This window comes from Eleutherodactylus coqui, chromosome 6 (genome assembly GCF_035609145.1).
Source record: "Eleutherodactylus coqui strain aEleCoq1 chromosome 6, aEleCoq1.hap1, whole genome shotgun sequence".
NCBI classification, from domain to species: domain Eukaryota; kingdom Metazoa; phylum Chordata; class Amphibia; order Anura; family Eleutherodactylidae; genus Eleutherodactylus; species Eleutherodactylus coqui.
Window position 1 is genome coordinate 192592761 of NC_089842.1, and position 24026 is coordinate 192616786.

The 24026-nt window shown below is 45.0% G+C and overlaps 1 protein-coding gene across 1 annotated transcript in view; it reads left to right on the plus strand.

The window, feature by feature from the left end:
- PLCB2 (phospholipase C beta 2) overlaps nucleotides 1-24026 on the plus strand; it is a 163246-nt gene that overhangs the window by 21171 nt on the left and 118049 nt on the right. Inside the window, exons 2-3 of the mRNA XM_066608520.1 lie at nucleotides 11846-11923; nucleotides 18791-18859. Of these exons, the coding sequence (XP_066464617.1) occupies nucleotides 11846-11923; nucleotides 18791-18859 (147 nt within the window). The remainder of the gene's footprint in view (nucleotides 1-11845; nucleotides 11924-18790; nucleotides 18860-24026) is intronic.

Below are 24026 nucleotides of genomic sequence, written 5' to 3' on the forward strand. Positions count from 1 at the left end.
AGCATGCGCAGGCATATGATGGCCAAGCACCCCACAAGGTGGGACGAAGGCCATTCACCGCCTCCTGTTTGCACCACTGCCTCTCCCCCTGTGCCCCAACCTGCCACTGAGATCCAACCCCGCTCTGAGGACACAGGCACTACCGTCTCCTGGCCTGCACCCACACCCTCACCTCCGCTGTCCTCGGCCCCATCCAGCAATGTCTCTCAGCGCAGCGTCGAGACGTCGCTAGTGCCACTGTTTGAGCGCAAGCACAAGTACGCCGCCACGCACCCGCACGCTCAAGCGTTAAACGTGCACATTGCCAAATTGATCAGCCTGGAGATGCTGCCGTATAGGCTTGTGGAAACGGAGGCTTTCAAAAGCATGATGGCGGCGGTGGCCCCGCGCTACTCGGTTCCCAGTTGCCACTACTTTTCCCGATGTGCCGTCCCAGCCCTGCATGACGACGTCTCCCGCAACATTGTTCGCGCCCTCACCAACGCGGTTACTGCAAAGGTCCACTTAACAACGGACACGTGGACAAGCACAGGCGGGCAGGGCCACTATATCTCCCTGACGGCACATTGGGTGAATTTAGTGGAGGCTGGGACCGAGTCAGAGCCTGGGACCGCTCACGTCTTACCCACCCCCAGAATTGCGGGCCCCAGCTCGGTGCTGGTATCTGCGGCGGTGTATGCTTCCTCCACTAAACCACCCTCCTCCTCCTCCAACGCAACCTCTGTCTCGCAATCAAGATGTGTCAGCAGCAGCAGCACGTCGCTAGCAGTCGCTGTCGCGCGGCGTGGCAGCACAGCGGTGGGCAAGCGTCAGCAGGCCGTGCTGAAACTACTCAGCTTAGGAGAGAAGAGGCACACGGCCCACGAACTGCTGCAGGGTCTGACAGAGCAGACCGACCGCTGGCTTTCGCCGCTGAGCCTCCAACCGGGCATGGTCGTGTGTGATAACGGCCATAACCTGCTGGCGGCTCTGCAGCTCGGCAGCCTCACGCACGTGCCATGCCTGGCCCATGTCTTTAATTTGGTGGTTCAGCGCTTTCTGAAAAGCTACCCACACTTGTCATACCTGCTCGGAAAGGTGCGCCGGGTCAGCGCACATTTCCGCAACTCCAAGACGGACGCTGCCACCCTGCGGACCCTGCAACATCGGTTTAATCTGCCAGTGCACCGACTGCTGTGCGACGTGCCCACACGGTGGAACTCTACGCTCCACATGTTGGCCAGACTCTATGAGCAGCGTAGAGCTATAGTGGAATACCAACTCCAACATGGGCGGTGTAGTGGGAGTCTGCCTCCTCAATTCTTTACAGAAGAGTGGGCCTGGTTGGCAGACATCTGCCAGGTCCTTGGAAACTTTGAGGAGTCTACCCAGATGGTGAGCGGGGATGCTGCAATCATTAGCGTCACCATTCCTCTGCTATGCCTCTTGAGAAGTTCCCTGCAAAGCATAAAGGCAGACGCTTCGCACTCGGAAACGGAGGCGGGGGAAGACAGTATGTCGCTGGATAGTCAGAGCACCCTCATGTCTATATCTCAGCGCGTTGAGGAGGAGGGGGAGGAGTATGAGGAGAAGGGGGAAGAGACAGCTTGGCCCACTGCTGAGGGTACCCATGCTGCTTGCCTGTCATCCTTTCAGCGTGTATGGCCTGAGGAGGAGGAGGAAGAGGATCCTGAAAGTGATCTTCCTAGTGAGGACAGCCATGTGTTGCGTACAGGTACCTTGGCACACATGGCTGACTTCATGTTAGGATGCCTTTCTCGTGACCCTTGCGTTACACGCATTCTGGCCACTACGGATTACTGGGTGTACACACTGCTCGACCCACGGTATAAGGAGAACCTTTCCACTCTCATTCCCGAAGAGGAAAGGGGTTCGAGAATGATGCTATACCACAGGGCCCTGGTGGACAAACTGATGGTAAACTTCCCATCCGACAGCGCTAGTGGCAGAAGGCACAGCTCCGAGGGCCAGGTAGCAGGGGAGGCGCAGAGATCAGGCAGCATGTACAGCGCAGGCAGGGGAACATTCTCCAAGGCCTTTGACAGCTTTATGGCTCCCCAGCAAGACTGTGTCACCGCTCCCCAGTCAAGGCTGAGTTGGCGGGAGCACTGTAAAAGGATGGTGAGGGAGTACGTAGCCGATCGCGCGACCGTCCTCGGTGACGCCTCTGCCCCCTACAACTACTGGGTGTCGAAGCTGGACACGTGGCCTGAACTCGCGCTGTATGCCCTGGAGGTGCTTGCTTGTCCTGTGGCTAGCGTCTTGTCAGAGAGGGTGTTTAGTGCGGCTGGGGGAATCATCACAGATAAGCGTACCCGCCTGTCAACCGACAGTGCCGACAGGCTAACACTCATCAAGATGAACAAAGCCTGGATTTCCCCAGACTTCTCTTCTTCACCAGCGGACAGCAGCGATACCTAAGCAATACGTAGGCTGCACCCGCGGATGGAAGCATCGTTCTCTATCACCATCAAAAACGGGGACATTTTTGCTTCATCAATCTGTGTATAATATTCCTCCTCCTCCTCCTGCTCCTCCTCCTGAAACCTGACGTAATCACGCCGAACGGGCAATTTTTCTTAGGCCCACAAGGCTCAGTCATATAATTTTTCTAAACAATTTTTATACGTTTCAATGCTCATTAAAGCGTTGAAACTTGCACCTGAACCAATTTTTATTTTAACTGGGCTGCCTCCAGGCCTAGTTACCAATTAAGCCACATTAACCAAAGCGATTAATGGGTTTCACCTGCCCTCTTGGTTGGGCATGGGCAATTTTTCTGAGGTACATTAGTACTGTTGGTACACCAATTTTTTGGGGCCCTCGCCTACAGTGTAATCCAATTAATTTTTTGCCCACCTGCATTACAGCTGACGTTACATCAGCTGTGCTGGGCATTGCAATGGGATATATTTATGTACCGCCGGTGGGTTCCAGGGAGCCACCCATGCTGTCGGTCCACACGGAGTTGTAACTACATGTGTCCACTTCTAAAGAACCCCAGTCTGACTGGGGCATGCAGTGTGGGCCGAAGCCCACCTGCATTAAACATGACATTACCTCAGCTGTGATGGACAATGCTATGGGATATATTTTTGTGCCGCCGGTGGCTTCCTGGCACCCACCCATGCTGTCGGTCCACAGGGACTTCACAATAGGGAGTTGTACCTGCCTGTGTCTATGAATTAAAAACCCCGGTCAGGTTGGGGCATGCAGTGTGGGCCGAAGCCCACCTGCATTTAATCTGACGTTAGCTCTGCTGTCCAGGGCACTGCAATGGGATACATTTATGTACAGCCGGTGGGTTCCAGGGAGCCACCCATGCTGTGGGTGCACACGGAATTCCCATTGCGGAGTTGGGGATTCCCAGTTGTACCTGCCTGTGACTATTTATAAAAAAACGCGGTCTGACTGGGGCATGCAGACACCTTGACAGAATGAATAGTGTGTGGCACATAGGTTCCCCATTGCTATGCCCACGTGTGCAGCTCCTGATGGCGGTGGCACAGGATTATATTTCTCATTGCTTCTGTACAGCATTGTGGGCTATCGCCCCGCCCCTTTTAAAGAGGGTCGCTGCCTAGCCGTGCCAACCCTCTGCAGTGTGTGCCTGCGGTTCCTCCTCATGGCAGACGCACTTATAAATAGACATGAGTGTGGCGTGGCATGAGGGCAGCTGAAGGCTGGGCAGGGACAATTTAGTGTGCGCTGTGGACACTGGGTCGTGCAGGGGGGGGTTGGGCAGCATGTAACCCAGGAGAAGTGGCAGCGGAGTGTCATGCAGGCAGTGATTGTGCTTTGTTGGAGGTAGTGTGGTGCTTAGCTAAGGTATGCATTGCTAATGAGGGCTTTTCAGAAGTAAAAATTGTTGGGAGGGGGGGGGGCCCACTCTTGCCGCTATTGTGGCTTAATAGTGGGACCTGGGAACTTGAGATGCAGCCCAACATGTAGCCCCTCGCCTGACCTATCCGTTGCTGTGTCGTTCCCATCACTTTCTTGAATTGCCCAGATTTTCACAAATGGAAACCTTAGCGAGCATCAGCGATATACAAAAATGCTCGAGTCACCCATTGACTTCAATGGGGTTCGCTATTCGAAACGAACCCTCGAGCATCGCGAAATTTTCGTCCCGAGTAACGAGCACCCAAGCATTTTGGTGCTCGCTCATCTCTAGCCTTAGGGTCCGTTTAGATCTGCTGATGTCTCATTTGAACAAGGGTGCAATTTTAGTGTTCATTCGTGCAGCCTGGATATATAGACGTTATATAAGTGAATGAGAACGTATGAACGAGCGTTATTTAAACCGAATGATTAGTGAACGAGCCAACAATGATTTTCATGCCTGCATAAAATAAACGATGAACGAAAAGTGAACAATTTATCATTCGTCGTTCGATTATTGAAAGCGATTACACTGAAGATCATTCATTTCCGCTCATTTGAACATTCTGTGTAAAAGGGCCTTTGGTAATAAAGACCTCATCTTTTTTTGCAAGCTGAATAATCTATTCCCTGCCCTGTAACCTTCTCTAACTTTCCTAATTTTTCTTTTACAATGTAGAGACCCAAAGCAGCTCTTATGTTCAAAATGAGAACTTTGGACTCATACAGGGCTATATTTCAGGGTGCGTTCACACGAGCGCATAAACGGCACATTTTTGCGCCCAATCGTATAAACGTGACCATCTGAGGCGTTGGTTTCCAATGTATTCGTTCGCATGGGCGATTTTACGGCGCGTAAAAACGGAAACCCGAAAAAAAGACGGAACATACGCGACCGAAATACGCGCCAACGCATATTTGATGGCCGAAAAGATAGTTTGCAAAGTAGGAACAAACGATAATACGCTTTCTAGCTCTGGTCATAATTGCCGAAAAACGTTCTTTCCGGCGATTAAACGCTGCGCACGTGCGAACGTAAATACGCCTACGCTCGTGTGACCGCGCCCTAAGGCCTCCTTCATACGAGCGTGGTTTTAGCACATTATAGGCATGTCAAAAGACCACGTCTAATAGAACCAAGGGTTTCCTATAAAAACGTTCACATGAAGGAATTTTACATGCGCTAAATACTTGCACCTAACAAAGATAGGACATGGCTACAATGCTCGCATCGAAGGTCCATGCTGACAGAAAAGATAGGATCTAACCTATCTTTGCTGCATGATGCATAAAAGTTTCCATAGACTCCTATGGAAGCTGGATACTACGTACTATGCAGCTCCCGATTGTGTGAATGGGTAATTTCACTGCTAATTAAGCTCGAGACTTAATAGCTGGAAATCACCCATTCATGTGATCTTTAGTGCAGTATAGCCGCGATCTTTTCACGCCATCTATTCTCTGCTAAACCCACGCTCGTGTGAACGAGCGCTAAACTAATAAAAGAAAAGTTTGGTGTATTCATTATCAAAACGATAGCCTTAACCCTTTACACTATTCTGCTATCAAAATAAATTCCTGAAGAGGCCAAAGATTAGTGAGATGTATCAGAATGGAAAGTGTTAAAATGCCATTTCCCAAGCCTGAGATCCTCAGGTCTGAGAGAGCCTCCTAACTGGTAGTACTCATGGAGTATTGTTGGTAGTTTCAGACTGCTACCTATAGAGAGAAACGGGTCCCCTCCATAATTGTCACATATGTTCTGTCTCATGTGGATGCACTGTGCAAAATGTGATTGTTCCCAGCAAGAGAAACCACGTAATCTTGTAGATATGATACCTTTTAATGGCTAACAAAAATACATGATGTAATAATAGCGAGCTTGCGAACCAATGCAGGGTTCTTCTTCAGGCTTATGGATTGGATCTGAAGAGGCATGGATATATTTATACACACTTATAACATACATACTTACTTATGACAAGGCACAGACATGGATGTGATTGGTTCTCACTTAAAAGGAATTCTGCAACAGCAAACAACCTTTTTTGTCTAGGCACTGATAGCGGAGTGAAAGTTTTATGGTCCCTAAATTACTGTTGGGGGGGGGGGAGGTCGCAGGCTAGAATTGCTACAAGAGGTACACTGGCATTTTTAGCTAAACACTGATAAGGGAGTGAAAGTTTATGGTCCCTGAATTACTGTTGATTGGGGTCTTATCTGTGCAATAAATGTCTCACACCTCCCATTCACGCATAAATCCAGGAGAATAATTTAACCCAGTATTCAGCGTGTCAAAGGTTGTTATCAATTTATATTCCCAAATTCTTCAGTGGTTTTGTGACTTGAAACCACCCTTCAATATCACAACTCTCATATCTCCTACGTCATATCCACGGTTAGAGAAGTGCTCAGCCACAGGTAATTCTCTTTTTCTGTGTTTAACCCCTTGAGTGGCACGCCCGGAAAAGTTCCGTGACGAGCTCCACTGCTCATAGCAACATAGCCCGGAAGATTTCCGGGCTATGTATCACTATGGGAGCTGCAGAGCACAATGCCACAAGCTGTGACAGTGTGCTCTGCCTGCACAGTCCCACAGAGAACAAAGCAAGGGCTTTGAAAAACCAGCAGAAGATATTGCCGACATGTCGGCAATGTCCTGCTTTGTTTACAGGTTGCCATAGAGACCATCGGCTTGTCAGAAGCAAGCCGATGGTCTCTGTGGCAGGGAGAGCTGGTTGTTAGCTGTCAGAGGACAGCTAGGTACCTGCTCTTACAGCAGAGATCAGAGAAAACCTCCGATCTCTGCTGTGTTAACCCTTTACATGCTGCAGTCTATGTGACTGCAGCATGTAAAGGGCTGTCACTGCAGCATGTAAAGGGCTGTCACCATCGGACCCCTGGAATGTGATCAGGGGTCCTGATGGGTCCCTGTGAAAGTCCCCTAAAGGGACAAAAAAAAAAAATTTTTAAATTTTTTTTTTTTTAAAAAGTAAAAAAATTATTAAAAAAATAAAAAAAACACTCGTCTCCCTTTACTTTGTAAAAAATCAAAAATACAATCACACATGTGGTATCCATGTGCATCGTAATGACCCAGAGAAGGAAGTTAATACATTATTTAACCCCTTAATGACATGGCCCCTTTTTTCTTTTTTCCCCATTTTTTTTTTCCTCCCCCCTGTTTAAAAAATCACAACTTGTCCCGCAAAAAACAAGCCGTTATATGGCCATGTCAATGGAAAAATGAAAAAGTTATGGCTCTTGAGACGCAACTGCAAAACTAGTTGAAATTCAATGATTAGACCATTTTAAAAAACCTGCCCTGGTGGGCACGACAGGGTGGTAGGAAACCTGCCACTCAAGGGGTTAATCGTGTGGCGATGAGATCTCATCCTGGCTTTCAGTTTCTGTCCTGTTTCTCCAACATAAAGACCCCCAACAGGACATTTACTGCACATGATCAGGTATACAACATTGGACGTGGAACATGTGAATGTCCCCGGGATCTTATAGTCCTGCTGTGTGTTGGGGATCCGTATCCTGTCCGCAGTCAGTATATGTGAGCAGGTCTTACAGCTCCTTACATTACAGGGATAAGTTCCTTTTTGTGTGTCAGAGGGTAATGCACTCTTGATTATAAAGTTCCTCAAGTTAGGAGGTTGCCTGTAACACAGAAGCGGAGGGTCCAGGAATATGGTTTTCAGACGGTCATCCTTGTGCAGGGTATGGTGGAGTTTCTTTGCGGTTTTCCTTAGTACCTCTAGTTGCGGATTGCAGGTCACTACTAGAGGCACACGATTGTTTCTTTCCTTCTCCTTGTATTGGAGTAGTTGATTCCTGGGTATTCTGGTGGCTCTGTTGATTTGGTCATCAATTGAGGTGGGATGGTAGCCCTGATTTATAAATGTTCTTTTAAGATGGTATGAATGTTCCTCTCTGTCTGTTGGGTTGGAGCAGATCCGGTTATACCTGATGGCCTGGCTGTAGACAATGGACTTTTTGATGTGCTTAGGATGGAAACTGTCCCATCTGAGGTATGTAGGCCGATCAATCGGTTTTCGGTACAGGGATGTCTGTATTGAGTTGTTTAAAATCTTTATGGTGGTGTCCAAAAAGTTGATTTCTGTATGCAAGTAGCTTAATGTCAGGTTTATGGAGGGGTGGAATGCATTGAATCTTTCATGGAATTTTATTAATTCTTGTTTGGTGTGGGTCCAGAAGATCATGATGTCATCAATGTAGCAGAAGTAGGCCAACGGTTTGCTGGGGCAGGAGGCCAGAAAGTCACTCTCCAGTTTTGCCATAAAAAGGTTGGCATATTGCGGTGCCATTTTACTGCCCATGGCAGTCCCCGTGAGTTGCAGGAATATCTCTTTGCCAAAGGAGAAATAATTGTGTGTGAGAATGAATCTTGTAAGTTGTAGCACTGCATCAGAGGCGACCCCATTGGCCTCAAGGTGCGCCTGGCAGGCAGTCAGTCCATCCTCATGTGGGATGTTGGAATACAAGGATTTCACATCCATAGTGGCCAGGATGGTGCCATTTGGGAGGGGACCTACGGTTGATAGTTTGTTCAGTAGGTCTGTGGTGTCTTGCAGGTAGCTGGTTGTGTTTCTCACCAGTGGTTTGAGGATGCCTTCCACCCATCCTGAGATTCCTTCAGTGAGGGTTCCCACATCTGAGATAATCGGCCTTCCTGGGTTGCCAGCTTTGTGTAGTTTTGGAAGCATGTAGAATGTTCCAACCTTGGGGTTCTCCGATATCAAGTCCAGAAGTTTTGTGAAGCCCACAGACAGGCTTCTGATGACCCTTCTCAATTTCCTCACATATTTCTCAGTCGGGTCTTGATTCAGTTTGGTGTAGTATCTGGTATCCGTCAGCTGTCTGTTTGCTTCTTACTTGTAGTCCAATGTATTCATGAGGACTATAGCATCACCCTTCTCTGCAGGCTTAATCGTGATTTCCTTGTTGCTCTTAAGTGCATGGATGGCCCTTCTTTCCTGCATATTGATATGAAATGTTTCACTTCCATGCTTGTCCAGTATAGTGGATTGCACCGCATGCCTAAAGGAGTCTATGTATTTGTCCAAAGGGGGATTCCGGCCAGGAGGGGGCATCCAATCAGACATCTTTCTGGCCCCAAGTTTCTTCTGTGTTTGTGTGCTTGAAAGTCCTGTGTCCTCTTTATCATGAAAGAATTCTTTCAGTCTGTGCAAAACTGTCATGTCAATTTTCTGTATGTATGTTGCACAACTGCGGCGTCTGAAGGGTTAACTCCCTTAAAATCATTGTCTGTCAGCTCTGCTGCTGAATGTATCTTTTCTACTGTGTCATGTGGTACAAGTGAGCATAGGCGTACATATAGGGGTCGCTACTTTTCACACAATGACTGGGCGCAGTTACTTTCACTATGTTCTCTGCGTGGGCCGGCAGCTTCTCCTGCACACCAGTGCTTCCTCCAGGACCTCTGCTCAGACCCCTCCCCTATCTGGTTCTCCCGCACTGAGATCATCATAGGGGAGGAGTCTGAGCGGAGGTCCAGGAGGAAGCGCCAGTGTGTAGGAAAAGCTGCCGGCCCGCGCAGAGACCTTGGTGAAAGTAACTGCGGTCAGTGAGCGAGAACGTCCTGTGTAATGGGGAAAAACAAGGAGTGTTCGGTATGATGGGGGGAAGGGAAGAACGAGGATTAAAAAATCCCCACCTCCAGAAAGAACTGCCTCTTCAGTCGCATCCAGCCTTCGGTCACTCTATGGATCAATGTTCTCCACGCGTTTCTGTCTTTCACAGCTTCTTTCAGTTCCTTGATTGACATATTCGTGGTGGCCTTGATTGTATCTAGCCATCTAGTTCTTTGTCGTCCTAATCTTCTCTTTCCACTGACTTTGCTAAGCAACAGTACTGCCTCCAGTGAGTTAGCGCATATCACATGGCCAAAAAAAGAGTGTCACTGTTTGATGATTTTGCTCTATGTGATATTTTTGGTTTGACACAATCTAACATTACCCCCAGCACCATAGTTCAAATGCATCAATTTTCCTTCTGTTGCTTTCCTGAGCATCTAACTTTCGCAACCATATGTCGCTATGGGAAAGACGATTGCATTGACCAGTCTGGTTTTTGTTGCAATGCTAATATCATTGCTTTTCCGGATCTTTTCCATTCCTCGCATTTCATTCCTACCAAGTGTAATCCATCTCTTGATCTTGGGTCCAGATTGTCTGTTACAATTGATCTTTGTCCAAGGAAAATGGAATCTAAAGGCCCATTTACACCAGCCGATGATCGCTTTAAAGAAAAAAAAAACGACCGTTTTAGCGATAATCTGTGCATGTAAACGTGCGGCCATCGTCCGCTTTTCAGGCACTGTTAGCTGATCATTAAATTCAAGCTAACCTAAAAATCGTCCTTCATTTTTATCAGTACTTCTCCACTGAGTGCTGATAGCATTGTTTCTCACATGGAGTGCAAAGGATCTGAGCGCAGATAATAGCCTTGGGCTATTAGCTATGTTCAGGGAAGGCTTCATTTGCATACCTAATTGGTATTTAAGTAGCTGAGTAGCTACTTAAATACCAATTAATTTTTATGCAAAATGATCGCTCAAAGCTGTCACTCAAACTGTCCTTTCAGCGATCTTTGAGCGATCATTGACCCGTGTAAACCAGCCTTTAGACCAACTCGACTTCTCCGTTGGTCATTTTTATGTTCTCTGTACCATTGCCTACCGTGGTCATGACTTTCGTTTTCTTGCTGTTGAGGTCGAGTTCAATGCGTTCGCTTTCCTTTTGCACTTATTGGATAAGGTATTCCAGGTCCCTTTCACTTTCTGCAAGCAGGGTGTTGTCATTGGCATAGCTAAGGTTGTTGAGATTTCTGCCACTGATTTTGACTCTGATTTCTAATTCATCCAAATTGTATTGCCTCATGATTGAGCATCATCTTTTTTTGGAAGTGTGACGAAGACAGATTTTGTCCAGTTTTTAGGCCACGATTTGCAGCTCCAGATCTTTTGACATAGGTCAGTTAGGATCTTGACTGACACTGGTTTGAGCAGTTCGGCAGTTATGTGATCAACGCTCGGGACTTTCCTGTTTGGTAGTTTTTTTTAGAGTCTATGTGACTTCTTCCTCCAGAATGCTCGATTCTATTTCTACTTGATATATGTGATCCAACAGGTTGTCTTTTTGATTGCCTGCATACAGCTCTGCTGTATATTCTCGCCAACTACGCTTGATTTAAAAGACATATGAAAGCCTAAATGAAGTTTCAAAATACTTTAAGGGCTTTTTGGCAGACTGTGAGAAAAAAGATGGTCTGGTGAAAACAAGACTGAACTTTTTAGCCTCCATTCTAAGCGTTATGTCTAGAGAAACCAGGCACTGTTCATCACCTGCCCAACACCATCCCTATAGTGAAGAATAGCGGTGGCAGCATCATGCTGTGGGGTGTTTCTCAGCGGTGGGGAAAGGGAGACTAGGCAGGGTAGATGGAAAGCTGAATGGAGCAAAGTACAAAGATATTCCTAATGAAAACATGATCCAAAGTATAAGGGACCTCAGACTGCGCAGAAGGTTCTCCTTCTAACAAGACAATGACCCTAAGCACACAGCCAAGACAACACAGGAGTGTCTTAGGGACAACTCTATGAATGTCCTTGAGTGGCCCAACCAGAGCCCTGACTTGAACCCAATCGAACATGTCTGGGAAGACCTAAAGATGGCTGTCCACATCCAGCCTGCATCCAACCTAACACAGCGTGAGAGGATCTGTAGAGAAGAATGCAGAAAATCCCCAGGTGTGCAAACCTTGTTGCATCATACACAGAAAGACTGGAGGCTGTAATCACTGCCAAAGATGCTTCAACTAAGTACTGACTACAGGGTTTCTGAATTAATTGTATTTAAAATATTTCTTTAACTTTTGTATATTTAGTCATAAAATATCCATCAATTTCTTGTAGGAAACCTCTACAGCTTCTCCAGTTATCCTACGTGTTGACCCGAAAGGTTATTACCTGTATTGGACTTTCCAGAGCAAGGTGAGAATATTCTTATCTACCACATTTTGTATGTTTTACTGAGTCTCTTAGTAGTTTTGCCTTTAGAATGTTTTAGGTCAGTCTGTAGCCCACACCATACAAACAAACTACAGACTTCCATACGCAATGACATATAGTTTATAGCTATAGTCATCCATGAAAACTTTCTTTCATTTGATCTTTACTAGTTTTGAATTGTGGTACATAGAAATATATTGGAAAACAATATAGAAGGCAATCCTCTATGATGTAATTCACTAGTATCGGAGCTTGTATATCTCCAGTAGGGGGGCACTCCTTGCATTAATTTAACAAGTTCCCAATTAAAGCCCAATGATATAACTTTTCCTGGTTTCCATAATCTTAGACCGCCTGCAGACGGCCGGGTCAGATCCGGCTGCGAGAATTCTTGCAGCGGGACCTGACCCGAGCCCCTGCAGAGAGCAGCGCGACACTCACCTGCTCCCACGGCACCGGATCTTTCATGTTCTGGCTGCCGGGCAGCCGGTGCATGCACAGACCGGAGCCGGCGGCTGGGGAGTGACATTTCTGCGAGCCCTGCACAGAAATAGAGCATGCCGCAATTTGTTTTCTGCATGTGATTTTGCGCAGACAAACCGCGTCCGTCTCACTAGGATTGCATATTGTAATGCAATCCTATGCAGGCGTGTATGGGTGGAAATTCTGTGGGAAATCCCGCTGCAGAATTTCTGCCCGTGTGCAGTGGGCCTAACTGGATATGAAATCCTCTCACTGGTCATAGGATCATCTATCTGGTGTACATATTATTTAATCTGATATCTTTAGAATAGATAGAGTGTAGCGAGGGTGTGACTGTCACGCAGTAGGGCAGCAGGCATAAAGCAGCATATAACCATAGCCACTTGTGGACACTGAAAAGATATTTTTGCTCCATTACCTGCATTCCATAGACTTTTGCAATTAGTGAGTATACACGATGAATGCAGATAGTTATTGGAAACAAACTTTTAGTAAGAATCATTTCCTCTGCCACTGCTAAGGCGTCATGCCCACGACTGGGTCAGATTCGCCTGCGAAAGCTCGCAGCGGAATCAGACCCGGAGCTCACCAGAGACCCCATATTTACCTCTCCAAATTTGTGAAGAGTCTCAGCCAGCGCTGGGCAGCGACGTGATTTCCAGCGATACTTCCACTGTGCTCACAGCACGGAGTATCGGGGGATGGACAGCTTCTAGTAACTGCAATGGAAGCCATTCGTGCCATCTTCCGCGATGAATAGAACATGCTGCGATTCTCCCCAGCGAGCAGAAAATCGCAGTTGATTTCCACTTGTGGGCGAGGGGAAAATCTTTTAACATAGTATGTCTATGGACGGCTATTGCTGCGGGATTCACAGCAGGCACCTGGCCGCGAATCCCACAATGATTATCTGTCCCTGGGCATTCGACCTTAGCAGAATTCTAAAAAAGGATTTGTGCAAATACAATGAACTTGTGTGATACGGTTTGTAATACAAAACCCATAAAGTTCTATAGGTTTTATATTACAAGGGTTTTCCTGGACTTTTTCTGATAATTGATGCAAGATAGTCAAGGGTCCAACATCTAGCACCCCTGCCGATCAGCCATTTGCCGAAGCCACTGTTCACTAGAACTAGCACAACACAGTACATAGTATAGAGGCCTGGAATGGTACTTCAAGCTCACTTGAATGTGACTGAATTAGCAGTACCATTCAGGCTTCTTGCCCAATGTACAGAGCTTTGCGAGTCCTGCAACACAGCAGATCCTGCAAATGGCTGATCAGTGGGAATGTCATGTGTCAAAACCCCACAAACTGATATTGATGAGCTATCCCTTAGATAGTTCATTAATATACAAGTTTTGGGCAACCCTTTTATGGTAGCTCATATTTGCTTCCTCATTGAGGTACCATGCACTGGCACACAGAGTGCCTATAAGTTGGAAATACAGTGCTGCTGTTAAGGACCGCTGCGCGGCCACATAACCTTTCAAGTCTTGAGGTCCAAATTAGTTCGCACCTGGATGCATCAAGGAGGCCAAAAACTATATAATGTATAGTTATCAGTTCCCACAGATACATAGAGATGAGCCGCGGCAAGTATACAGCCCACTCTCCTTAAGGCGTGTACACTGGAAGTCTATTCACTTTGGTATAGTTCTAATACAGGAAAGGAATACGTCATTAGTCACGGGGTTAATCTCATTGGGTTAGAAAAACATTAAGAATCATGCATTGTCCAGCAATCAGTGTAGTGAGAATATATCTGTAATGTTTTCAAGTGTCTGTTTCTCCCAGCGTTATCTTGGTCCTCCCTGGTCCTCCCTTGTATTCACTTTGTTATTCAGGTGGCTGTAGCACAGTCAGTTCCTTTGTCCAAGTCTCCGAATGGAGGTGTGGGAGGGCTTCTTCTGATAACAACTGCGTGCAGACTTAGTTCTCATGAAAAAGAACAGAGACACATCATTAGACATTGCACCGAATCTCATGCTCTAAAGCTATTTCTGCTTGAATTATTGTTTCACTACACACAAGCTTATTTACATCTTATAATGCTCCATTTTGTATCTAGCGGCCATTTTGAGACAGATTCTTCCATTTTATGAGCCTGTACTTTCTCAATCCCCCCTAGAAACTGTCTCAAAATAAACGATACTTTATAACTTCTACAGGGCGCAGTAAGGTTTGCTTTCCCTATTTCTAGCTTATGATCTATGCCCTACCTATCATTGTTGGTCAGCTGTCCAAGGGCTAATCCCTTCCCCGACAACTAATCCTAACTAAACGCGAAGACCTAATAGACACAGAAGGGATCTACAACACACATGCTACTCTATTCTAATGGCTGGGAGACTAGAGTGGTCACCCCTGTTTCTATTGAAACAGATCCATTAGGGGACAAATCGCTCTGTTGTATTATAGGCATATAGCCATTGCCTGGGGTCTGGCCTTGAACTCATCTGGCACCCCCCTTGGCACTACTATTGCATCTATATATACATGTGGATCAAAACTGCTACCTGGAGCGTCTATTTCTCTCTTAGCACGATGCAGTGTTGGGTTCTCACCCTCAGTGTAGTCTTATTGATTGTATTAATTTGTTCTGATCCCTGAAACAGGGGGCTAGTGTACAGTACTCAAAGGTGTACGTGGCTACTTGTGTGTTAGAGGAATTGTACCACAATGTCACTGTGACAGCCACTTCCGCCCAGGTCCCAAACCCTGCCCATAGCATGTAAAGGATATGCAGGATCATGAGTTCTGTGCTCCAGGGACCCAGGGCCTTTTTGCAGTGTGAGGTGTGGATCCAAGTGGGCTTTCTTTCAAACTTGACTGCAGTTGGGGTGGTGCACAACATCTGGTAGGGACCTTTAAACCGGGCTTTTCTCTCAAACTTTTTTACATAGACCCTGTCACCTGGTTTCAGATTGTGACGCTCGTCTGTAGGACCTGAGAGAGAAGCAGAGACTACAGAATGCGTTATTGACAATTCCTTGGAGAGACCTATGACAAAATTAACAAGAGAATCATTTCCCAAACTCAGCCACTGTGGCATGTACCCTCCGGAGAAAAAGAAAAAAACTAATGGAAGACACTCAATTCAAGATTTGCCCGTTTCCTCCATTGCCTTTTGGATCTACTTTCCTACTACTCTGTGGATGGTAAAGTGTGTGAAAGGCCTTGGATATACCCAAAGCGGACATGAGGTATTGCATTATTTCACCTGTGAAGTGTGTACCTTTGTTGACTCAATCACTTCCAGTGCCCCATATCTGCAGATTACCTCATTCATGAGCTTCTGTGCGGTTACCTGCTTATTTACCTTGGTAACAGGGTAGGTCTCCGACCTGAAAAGACATCAACAACAACAAGCACATATTCATACTTCCCAACAAGTGGGAGCTGAGTGTAGTCAATTTGCAATCCCTGAAATGGGTAGAGTGGCCCCGGCAAGTGTGATGTGGCAAATTTTACTTCTGCCCGGTTGCTTACGGCAAAGATCATGCAAAACTGGACAAATGATGCAGCTGCTACAGAAAACCCAGGAACCACCTGTCCTCGTTCGAGCGTCGACATCATTGCTGCTTTGAGAGGTGCGTCTTTCCGTGTGTCAGCTGGGCCATCATGGGGCACAGGGGACCGTGGTAGGCAAGTTCTGTTGACTGTCCGCCATACGCCGCCCTGTTCTGTTGCTCCCATATTTAGTCCATTTGTCTTTTTTTTCTTCCTTGCTGGCTTGTAACTGTAAAGTCTTTAGCATATCAAAGTCCAAAGTTTTTATCAAAGTCCAAAGTTTTTATCAAAGTCCAAAGTTTTTATCAAAGTCCAAGATTTTTGTCAAATTCTTCTTTTCTTCTTTTCTTCCACGGCTTGAGGGCCGCTGCCTTTGCTGTGTGGTCTGTGATGACGTTGCCTCTTGCTTCTCCGGTGTAGGAATCGGTGTGAGCTTATTCTATTTCAAATTTTTGCAGTTTTGCAATTAGTGAGTATACACGATGAATGCAGATAGTTATTGGAAACAAACTTTTAGTAAGAATCATTTCCTCTGCCACTGCTAAGGCGTCATGCCCACGACTGGGTCAGATTCGCCTGCGAAAGCTCGCAGCGGAATCAGACCCGGCGCTCACCAGAGACGCCATATTTACCTCTCCAAATTTGTGAAGAGTCTCAGCCAGCGCTGGGCAGCGACGTGATTTCCAGCGATACTTCCACTGTGCTCACAGCGCGGAGTATCGAGGGATGGACAGCTTCTAGTAACTGCAATGGAAGCCATTCACACAATTTTCCGCGATGAATAGAACATGCTGCGATTCTCCCCAGCGAGCAGAAAATCGCAGTTGATTTCCACTTGTGGGCGGGGGAAGAATCTTTTAACATAGTATGTCTATGGACGGCTATTGCTGCGGGATTCACAGCGGGCACCTGGCCGCGAATCCCACAACGATTATCTGTCCCTGGGCATTCGACCTTAGCAGAATTCTAAAAAAGGATTTGTGCAAATACAATGAACTTGTGTGATACGGTTTGTAATACAAAACCCATAAAGTTCTATAGGTTTTATATTACAAGGGTTTTCCTGGACTTTTTCTGATAATTGATGCAAGATAGTCAAGGGTCCAACATCTAGCACCCCTGCCGATCAGCCATTTGCCGAAGCCACTGTTCACTAGAACTAGCACAACACAGTACATATAGAGGCCTGGAATGGTACTGCAAGCTCACTTGAATGTGACTGAATTAGCAGTACCATTCAGGCTTTTTGCCCAATGTACAGAGTTTTGCTAGTCCTGCAACACAGCAGATCCTGCAAATGGCTGATCAGTGGGAATGTCAGGTGTCAAAACCCCACAAACTGATATTGATGAGCTATCCCTTAGATAGTTCATTAATATACAAGTTTTGGGCAACCCTTTTATGGTAGCTCACATCTGCTTTCTCATTGAGGTACCATGCACTGGCACACAGAGTGCCTATAAGTTGGCAATACAGTGCTACCATACATGGTTCCTTAGGAAAAATAAGGTAGAGAGATTAAATGCAGGATGTAAGCCATGGAGGAAGGCCAACATGTAGGATAGGAGGTGCTAAAGGAGGAGTACATGGGAGGGTTGGGGTTAGGGTGGGAAAAACATTTCCCGGGGTTCCTACATATGACATTGCATTGTAGCAACTTTCAGTCATCCTGTCCTCCTTTCCCACTTTTTCTGTTCTATTACAATACATTCTCATGTGTTTAGAAGTTTTTCTTTTGTGTGAAGGGTGCGGTTTATAACTTCTCAATGTTTAAGTGGAATGTGTGGTGTCACAGTAATGACAGGAGGACAGCATTACTAACCCCAACCCTCCCATGTACTCGTCCTTTAGCACTCACTGTGGCAGGTTGGGAGTCCTTTCTGTTGGTGGTGATTGATCGGATGAAAAGGGGGTCAATGTGGGTATGGTTCCTCTGTAGGTGGAGATTAGTCATGGACGGGGATAAGTATGGGTATAGTCCTTGCCAAACTATACCATTCCTTATGGTTGGTCTGTAAATTTGGGCTATTGCTAGCTGGTGTCCCTGGGTGTGGATGTAAATTGTAATGGCCATCTGCAGTTGGCCGTGGTGTCCCTGAACCTGTGGTAGGAAGCTGGGGGTAAATGTAATATTTTTGCAGAATGGCAGCAGACTTCAAGGACCACTTCCACTTTACTATTGACATAAGTGTGTTGTTGTGCGTTTAGCTAAAAGGTTTTTATTGTATTTTTACAATGTATTTATTTCATACACTGTATGTTTAGTTTGTTAATAAAATTGCAGTTGTAGCCAATTCAACCCAACCCACTGTCTCTTGCGTCTTTTTGGGGTAAACTGGGGATAGAGGATTAGGGGTTGGGTGAATTTGGCCATTTAGTGACCAGTGGATTGTAGGTTACAGGTCAAACTCTGCAATACTATGGTGATGAAAAATTGCATAGTTGCTTGACTGCATTGAAGTATTGCATTATGCAAACTGTTTGGTAAGCCTGCTTTACGAATCTTTCACACAGGATGGAATATGCCCTCCTGCAGAATAGTCAGCCCCAAAATCTGTACAGCTGACATACGAAGTTTGGTGTGGAATTGAAAATAGAATTCGTCCAGCAATACCTCATCAAAATCCACAGTTAGCAGAACAGATTTTGGTGTGGAATTCAGGGATGGCATATTCTGAAACGCGGTTGCGGGATATTCCGTCCTGCGTGAAAGGTTCCTGAAAAACATTTTATACTTTGCTTAGAATTTGTGTTTAGCAGTGGACAATATGTTGGTGCTATTTAGGCTTACGAAGACAAATAACGATAATATTTTTAACTCTTGTTAAATTTGTTTAATCCCTTTTACAGGAAATTGAATTTCTCGAACTTACCAGTGTCCGGGACACACGATTTGGAAAATATGCCAAAATCCCAAAGGTATTCAATTTATTACTAGTGGCAAATGCAGAAGAGACGTATTAAACATGATTGTACTATTGTTATTATTGCGGTTTCTTAATAACTTATGCATTCAGGTGTTACTTGTAGATATAATGGACATGAGATTTGTAGTTCTGGTTCCAGGGTGATAAAAAAACTTTTTTTTTTATATTCATATATCTATATAGTAAATTAAAGATAGTAATCAAGTCGTTAACAGTGCCATAACCCCTTGAGTGGCACGCCCGGAAATTTTCCGGGACGAGCTCCACTGCTCATAGCAACATAGCCCGGAAGATTTCCGGGCTATGTATCACTATGGGAGCTGCAGAGCACAATGCCACAAGCTGTGACACTGTGCTCTGCCTGCACAGTCCCACAGAGAACAAAGCAAGGGCTTTGAAAAACCAGCAGAAGATATTGCCGACATGCCGGCAATCTCCTGCACTGGTTTGTTTACAGGTTGCCATAGAGACCATCAGCTTGTCAGAAGCAAGCCGATGGTCTCTGTGGCAGGGAGAGCTGGTTGTTAGCTGTCAGAGGACAGCTAGGTACTAGCTCTTACAGCAGACATCAGAGAAAACCTCCGATCTCTGCTGTGTTAACCCTTTACATGCTGCAGTCTATGTGACTGCAGCATGTAAAGGGCTGTCACTGCACCATGTAAAGGGCTGTCACCATCGGACCCCCGGAATGTGATCAGGGGTCCTGATGGGTCCCTGTGGAAGTCCCCTAAAGGGACAAAAGAAAAAAAAAGAAAAAAAAAAGTAAAAAAATTATAAAAACACTTGTCTCCCTTTACTTTGTAAAAAATCAAAAATATAATCACACGTGTGGTATCCATGCGTCGTAATGACCCAGAGAAGGAAGTTAATACATTATTTAACCCCTTAATGACATGGCCCCTTTTTTTCTTTTTTCCCCATTTCTTTTTTTCCTCCCCCCTGTTTAAAAAAATCACAACTTGTCCCGCAAAAAACAAGCCCTTATATGGCCATGTCAATGGAAAAATGAAAAAGTTATGGCTCTTGAGACGCAACTGCAAAATTAGTTGAAATTCAATGATTAGACCATTTTAAAAAACCTGCCCTGGTGGGCACGACAGGGTGGTAGGAAACCCGCCACTCAAGGGGTTAATCTAGCAAGTCCTCATTAAATGAAGCTGCCAAATCAGTCTGACATCTCAGCTCCTACCATTTATCTATAGGCTGGGTTCACATGAGGAGGAATTACCGCGGAAAGTCCGCATGGTAATTCCGCCCGCGGCTCCTAATCCCAGGATTAGCCAGCAAAGTGGATGAGATTCTGCAGCATGTCAATTCTTTTCCTGTTTCTGCAACGGCCTCTCTCCTCTCTATGGGGAGAGAAAGCCGCAGCAGAACGCCGATGGCGAAACCGCTCCAAGTCAAATGGCTAAAGGCTATGGGTTTTGAAGCTGCGCTTATCCCGTGGAAATCTCACGTTTTTTCAGTGCAGTCATTCCACAAGAATTCCGCTAAAATTACATCCCGTGTGACCCCAGGCTTTCACTTCTGAATGATGTTTTCTCACGTATTGTGGTTATCTAAAAATGGACACTGTACTTTTTTTAAAAACTATGCGCAAAAATGGAATGTTGTAGTCAATATTGAGCAAGTAGCAGAAGTAATGTGTACCTTCTGATATAACTAAAATGTAAAAGTAGCAGAACTTACTAATGTGATTCTGTCTTCTCAGCTTGTAGCGGGGTTAGATCCGTACGGGGTTTTCTGCCTCTGGGTATTTTCATGCATTGAACAACAATCAAAGATCTTGAAATGGTGAAGAAAAGGAAAAAAAGTATATTAAAAGTTATAGAACTTTTCAATATCCATCGTTGATAAAAGTATTCCCATCAAAGAGTTAATGGTATATATACTAGATAGGCCACACATGCCTTATAGGAATGGGTGCCACCTCTGAGAACCTTATCTATTTACAAACTACTGATAGTCAACCTACTAACGACAACCTGTCCATCAGTGCGTGAGTGAGTGGGTTTGTGAGTGACATATATGCTCTGCCCCTGATCACATGATGGTGATGTCATCAAGGTCCTTCATCACCAGTTAGGGAGTTACATGCCCCGCCCCTGATCACATGACAATGACATCATCACAGGTCCATAGCAACTGAGACTGCAAGGGATTTGTAATATGCCTGTAATCTACACAAGGATGCAAGAGCTGTGATGACATCACTATCATGTGATAAGGGGTGGGGCATGTAACTCCCTCACTGGTGATGAAGGACTTTTGATGACATTACCGCCATGTGATTAGGGGCAGAGCATATAAGTCATTCACTAGGGATGAGCCTCACCGTCATGTGATCAGGGTGGAGCATGATAGAGATGTCATCACAGGTCCTTCATCTCCAGTGCTGTGCTGCTTCTGATCCCTGTTGTGTGGGATAACCAATATATGTAGCAGTGCTGTGTGTGTGACGTGCATGTAACACAGCTGTGTGGCGCATTGCAACACCAGAAACACTGGTACTATAATTTCCTTAATTATTTACTAATTATTAATTACTAGTCCTATTAAGATAGACGGAGAGTTTGCCATTTCTTACTGCACCCCCCTCCATCCAAGTTTCTAGAAGTAATGGAAGGAGCTGAGAGAACAAGCTATGAATATATCATAAATGTCTGAGATGGCAACAGCCCTTTAAGGTTTTTTTCTTTACTTTTGTAATTAAACCAGAAAATTCCTTAACTTTTAACATGTAGTTTCCTATGGTTTAAATGGTGCCGAAGATCCTTCTGATTCTATTGCTGTCAATGTTGATCTTCTTTAAGAGTTCTTTTACATGTGAAGAATGCATTGGGAAAAATGAGCCCCAGTAAATAACAAGGTTTAACATTCAAAAGTCATGCATTTATATTGTCAAGGACTGGGGTCCGGGTACGGGAAGTCCCTGAAAACTGCCCGCAACCCCTGTCCCTACCTACTTGCCCCCCCTGAGCTAGGCCCCAGGGAGACAACTGGGTGACAGTCCCTATGCTCACTAGGGATGTGGGGCAGGAGTCAGACTACAGAAAATGCAAGGTAATACAAACAAACACAATACAAGAGCAGGTCAGGCAATCCGGGTCGGCAACAGGAGAGAGCGCGGTACAAGGGGTCAGGCGAAGTCGAGGGCAGGTCCAAGACAAGTATGTCAAAGCGGAGTATCAATAACAAGGAATGCGGGTGCAGCTGGAGACCAAACATACACTGGAGGAAAGAACACTGAATGTTTAAATGCTGTCAGAACTCCCGCCCAAGCTGCTGATTGGTGTGGGGAGCCTGACAGCAACATGAGCCAATCCAGGGTGCTCGGAAAACAATTTGAATCGTGTGTAACTGACTGCCTATAGACATCATATGGATGCACTACAGTCAATTGGGCTATTCACGCATGTGAATTATTTTTTTTTACACAGATCGATGTTTTGTGTTTAAAAAAAATCACAGCATGTTCTATTTTGGTCAATTTCCAGTCAATGGGTATGCAAAAAAAATGAAGAACACGGAGATATCTGTGTGTACACTGAGCATTGCTAAGCAATTCTAGTGCGCACGAAAAAAAAATAGACAACACAGATCACATGCGGACATAAAACAGACAATGCATATGTGTGTCACAAGAACATACACACATATTAAAACTAGCTGATATACCCGGCTTCGCCCGAGTTAATTTGGTACTGGTATTTATCTGGTGTTCACACGGAAAATCTTATGAAGTCGTGGTTACTTTAGAGATACCGAGGAAAAACATATGTTCACCATTTTGCATAGTTCTCTGTGTTACCCAGGAAACACCACGGGGAGGTAACCATGAGACGTTTCCTTTATATAAAATGACATCAGGAAGTGAGAGAATTTGATTACGTACATAAAATTTGGACACTAATTCTTTTGCGCTAGTATTGAATAATCGAGTTGGGACCCATTAGCTTTTCCTATTTATGACATAATCAATGCTCGTGTCAAATTTCCCGTTTCTATGACACCGGAAAGTGAAAAAATTACATTCCGCACGTAAAATTTCGACGCCAATTCTTTTGCGCTAGAATTGAATAATCGAGTTGGGACCTATTAACTTTTCCTATTCATGACATAATCAATGCTCATGCCAAATTTCACGTTTCTATGACACTGGAAAGTGAGAAAATTAGATTCCGTACCTAAAATTTGGACGCTGATTCTTTTGCGCATAGAATTGAGTAATCAAGTTGGGACCCATTAGCTTTTAATATTTATGACATAATCAATGCTCGTGCCAAATTTCCCGTTTCTATGACACCAGAAAGTGAAGAAATTACATTCCGTACGTAAAATTTTGACGCTAATTCTTTTGCGCATAGAATTGAATAATCGAGTTGGGACCCATTAGCTTTTCCTATTTATGACATAATCAATGCTCGTGCCAAATTTCCTGTTTCTATGACACCGGAAAGTGAGAAAATTACATTCCACACGTAAAATTTGGACGCTAATTCTTTTGCGCATAGAATTGAATAATCGAGTTGGGACCTATTAGCGTTTCCTATGTATGACATAATCAATGCTCGTGCCAAATTTCCCGTTTCTATGACACCGGAAAGTGAAAAAATTACATTCCGCATGTAAAATTTCTACGCCAATTCTTTTGCGCTAGTATTGAATAATCGAGTTGGGACCCATTAGCTTTTCTTATTTATGACATAATCAATGCTCGTGTCAAATTTCCCGTTTCTATGACACCGGAAAGTGAAAAAATTACATTCCGCACGTAAAATTTCAACGCCAATTCTTTTGCGCTAGAATTGAATAATCGAGATGGGACCTATTAACTTTTCCTATTTATGACATAATCAATGCTCATGCCAAATTTCCTGTTTCTATGACACCGGAAAGTGAAGAAATTACATTCCATACGTAAAATTTGGATGCTAATTCTTTTGCGCATAGAATTGAATAATGGAGTTTGGACCCATTAGCTTTTCCTATTTATGACATAATCAATGCTCGTGCCAAATTTCACGTTTCTATGACACCGGAAAGTGAAAAAATTACATTCCGCACGTAAAATTTCGACGCCAATTCTTTTGCGCTAGAATTGAATAATCAAGTTGGGACCTACGAACTTTTCCTACTTATGACATAATCAATGCTCG